At 28.9% G+C, this 4,004-nt stretch overlaps 1 protein-coding gene across 1 annotated transcript; it reads right to left on the bottom strand.

Annotated features, from left to right (window-relative positions):
• Positions 1-709: 709 nt before the first annotated feature.
• On the bottom strand, positions 710-1,120 carry LOC114274016 (copper transporter 2). Its single transcript, XM_028215874.2, has one exon. It carries the CDS (start codon positions 1,118-1,120, stop codon positions 710-712), a length of 411 nt encoding a protein of 136 aa, XP_028071675.2.
• Between the last annotated feature and the right edge of the window lie 2,884 nt (positions 1,121-4,004).

Below are 4,004 nucleotides of genomic sequence, written 5' to 3'. Positions count from 1 at the left end.
ACCTAAAGTGAGGGATTTTTTTCTTACAATGATCCTTACCCATGCACCAGCGAAGATTCACATGTTGTAACTTATAGTGTGAATTCAAATATTTGTCTATATGTGTTATTGAGTTATACAAACTGATTTTTTCTTTTTTCTTTTTTAAATTTTAATATCGATGCACTCCATGTATTAATAGAAATGATAATGGCATTTATATTATAATAAAGAATAAAGATTGAAAATTCTAATTTTGAAACTCGTGTTCTAGTGATGTGGTAAAATAAAAATAAAAAAACAAAAACACAAGTACACACATCGGATCACATGTGAGTTCTACTCTTTATCACATCATTAAAATTTTCTTTAGAATTTCAAAATTAAAACTCTTTATTATTATTGTATAATAAATATGTAACTCTTTGTTACGATTTATAATTTTAAAAAAATTCACAATAACCATAGAGGATTTTTAATTTGTATTACTTTAATAGTCTTAATATTGAATTACATCACGGCAGATGTCCATTTGTCCATATTCATTTCTTTATTTAAAAAAAGATCACATAAACAATTTCAAACAAAATTAAAATGGCAAATTAAGCCAATGAATTCCTATACTTTCAAATAGCTTAATTTTAACCTTATACTTAACATTTTGTTCAAATTCATAAACAATAATTGCATCTTACAAAGTTACAATAAAACACACTCTTGCCTTAAAAAATCAGCAATTCAACGGAGGAAGATCGGTCGGTTTTTGATACGCCGCGGTCTCCGATTTATCAAACAATCGGCTACCGAAGATTAAGAATCCGACGGAATATCCGGCGACGGCGGCGAGCAAGATTCCGATGTTGAAGGACATGACAGCAAGCATCACCAAATAAGCCAGTCCGATTCGAACGCCATACATTAGAGTCTGTAGAAGCCCAGCCGCAACATTGTTCATGCCGGAGTGAATAAGACGGGTGTGGGAGAGAGACTCCACCAACATGGAAAGCATAAATATGGAAGCCAAGTTTAGTATGTATGAGTTTAGGCTCTCTGAGTTCTTGCCCCATGAAAATGTCATGTGGTTCATCATTTTGTGGTGCATTTGCTTCATGCCATTCATGCCTGTGTTGGTGGCGTTCATTTTTGATCACTAGTGTCTCTCTCTCTCTCTCTCTCTCTCTTTATTTATTTATGTGCTTATGGGAATGAAAATGAAGAGAAAACACAATAATATAAACAGAGGCCACTGTGGTTTCTGGTGAATTATTTTTCTTTTTCATGATAGTACAATTTTAGCTCATCTTGTACTACCTACCAAATTAAAATTAGTTTTCTCCAATGACTACCCAAATTGTGTACTACTCAGGAGACTTGACAATCCCAAAGAGCGACCACTTCATGGCATTAGGGAGATTTTTTTAATGGACAAGTTTCTCTTAAAGTTTAAGATTAGATTAGAGCGTGTTATTCGGTAAGTGAGAGTCTATTATGGGTCATGTTTAATAATTCAAATCGTTCAATGATAGAATTCGTTAAGTATTTTATTTTTGTAAAAAATCATGTTGATCGGATATCAATAGTTATTTGATCAAATCAGATTTCTGTGAATGGTAAACATAATTTTTAAAAAAATTATCGACAAATCCAATCAAGTAGTTATCGATATCCGATTAACGTGATTTTTTACAGGAATAAAGTGCTCGACAAGCTCTATACATTGAACGGTTCAAATTATCGAAATAAGATCCATGGTGAACCTCACGGGCCCAATAACACTATCCAATCTATACAATAAATTGGACACAAGCCAGGCCCTTTTTAAATTGTTGTTTAGGTTAATTACATTAATGATTCATTCTATTACAATTTAATCTTTGATTTTTAATTATTCTATTTTTTTAAGGGATATTTTTGAAATTTTACATGAAATGTTAATAAAATCAAAATAACTAAATACATGTATAATCTCAAATTATGAATTTTGTAGTATTTTGATTATTAAAATATGCATTATGTTTCATTTTAATTTTCAAAACATGCACACATTTCTTTGCCTTTTTGCACCCAATCTTTTAGTTTTATCGTATTTTTTTAAATAAAATTATGAAAACATTCTTCCACGCATTATTGACTTTGATCAGTGTTGATGGTAAGTAGAGCTATGTAAAATATTACCCAATTCGTCTAAACTGTATCAATTCGTACTGTTCAATCTGCTAACTGCAGATTAAACTTTAAATTATATAATTCGCCTTCAAAATTGTCCCGTTCTGCTGTAGTATATGTATTTTTTAACCTCTAATGAAATATCATAGTAAAAATAAGTGTGAGTGATATTTAAGATATGAAATTTGTTATAAATTTATATTTATATATATGAAAAATATTATATAAATTAATATTATATATTATGCAATTGCTTAATAATTGGTTAAAATATTTTTCACTCCGTCATTTCACCTAAAATCGTTCAAATTGCGATTTGTTAATCCATTAATCCGCTATTCAATTTATAATTTTACTATTAAACTATCTGAACCACACTGCTCAGACAAATTGAAGTGTAATAAACCACATATTTTGAGAAATAAAGAAAAAAATTAAAAAATTAATAATTAAAGTATAAATAAATATATATTTTGAAAGCCATTTATAACTCTTATGCCAAACAAAAAAAAAAAAAAAAAAAAAAGAAAAGAAAAAAAAAGAAAAGAAAAGGGGGTCGGTTGATGTTGATATTCAACCAATAATAGCAGGCCGAGCAGGACGAGGTCCACCACAAGTAGTGCTCAACTAGCTAGTTACATGTGAAAATGGGTTTAGCTTTCTAATGAAGTGTAGTACTACACCAACAATGGTTTGTATTTATATGTAGTACAATTTTAAGGCTCTCTCTGTTCATTATTATGGTGGACTTGGACTCAATATATTATTTATATCTCGGTGCTTTTTGGCTAACTTATTTGTTAAAAAAATTAGATGTTTTGTTTGGTTTGAATTTTTTGAATTAAATTTTTTTAAATATTGAGATTTTTGTATTTTTGTATTTTTAATGAATATTTTTAAAATTTTAAATATTTTTTTACATTTTTAGATACACCTTATTTAGATGTATTTAAAAAGTAAAAAATTTGTGAAAAACTATTTTAAAAAATTAATAAATACATAAAAATATTAAAAAAATGTACTGAATTCTTCTTTTTTTTTGTATTTTTTATATTTAATGAATTTTTAAAAGATTTTTTTCATAAATTTTTCACTTTTAAAAAATTTATATTAGATATGTCTAAAAAGTTAACAAAATTGCTTAAAACATTAAAAAAATTCAGTAAAAATAAAAAAATACGAAAAAGAAGAAAGTAAAATTTTTTAAAAAGTGTTTTTTGAAAAACCTAACCAAGCAATTAGTTTTTTTTAGCAATGAATCATTAGCAAGTTGTTGGCTTTTTGGCTTTCGAAGGTTATTATTGTGATTGCGAGCGTGCCAGTAAGGATCAATTTAGTCCTTATAGAAATTTAATTGCCAACTAATTATCAGACGACTGTGCTTTAGTTCTCTCATTCTCAATGAAGAGGACTTTTACTGATGGCTTGATTTAGGAGAATTTAAACAGAATACCAATCAAATAAAGAAAATCTGAAACATTTCACTAGAATGAAAAACTTACAATGATTCGAAGCGACAAACTATTTGAAACTACTCCTATGAATGAAAATGCAGTGCAGAATTTGAAGTACTGGAATGTAAAGAATATGGTATGTAAAAGTAAAGTAGAATAAGACTGATTTTTTAGATCTGAGTCCGGGGCTTTTTCCAGGGCCTTCTCTGCTATTTATACTGCTCAAAGATGACAGTCGAACTGTATTTCCAACCGTCGAACTGCTCCCCCATGATCGCTGATTATGTAGCCTCAAGATTAGCTCCACTATGCCATCATTTGCAGTTAAGCTTCCCTCATAAATTTGAATTTAAATAAGAGTAACCGCTGATGCCACATCACCTTGCATCTCTTTGTTGATCCACT

Source organism: Camellia sinensis, chromosome 14, assembly GCF_055761805.1.
Source record: "Camellia sinensis isolate YWXY chromosome 14, ASM5576180v1, whole genome shotgun sequence".
NCBI classification, from domain to species: domain Eukaryota; kingdom Viridiplantae; phylum Streptophyta; class Magnoliopsida; order Ericales; family Theaceae; genus Camellia; species Camellia sinensis.
This window is presented reverse-complemented; position numbering and strand designations above follow the sequence as displayed.

What these genes read in the sequence shown, in the direction of transcription:
- LOC114274016 (XM_028215874.2), bottom strand. Translation starts at nt 1,120, where the DNA reads ATGAACGCCACCAACACAGGCATGAATGGCATGAAGCAAATGCACCAC.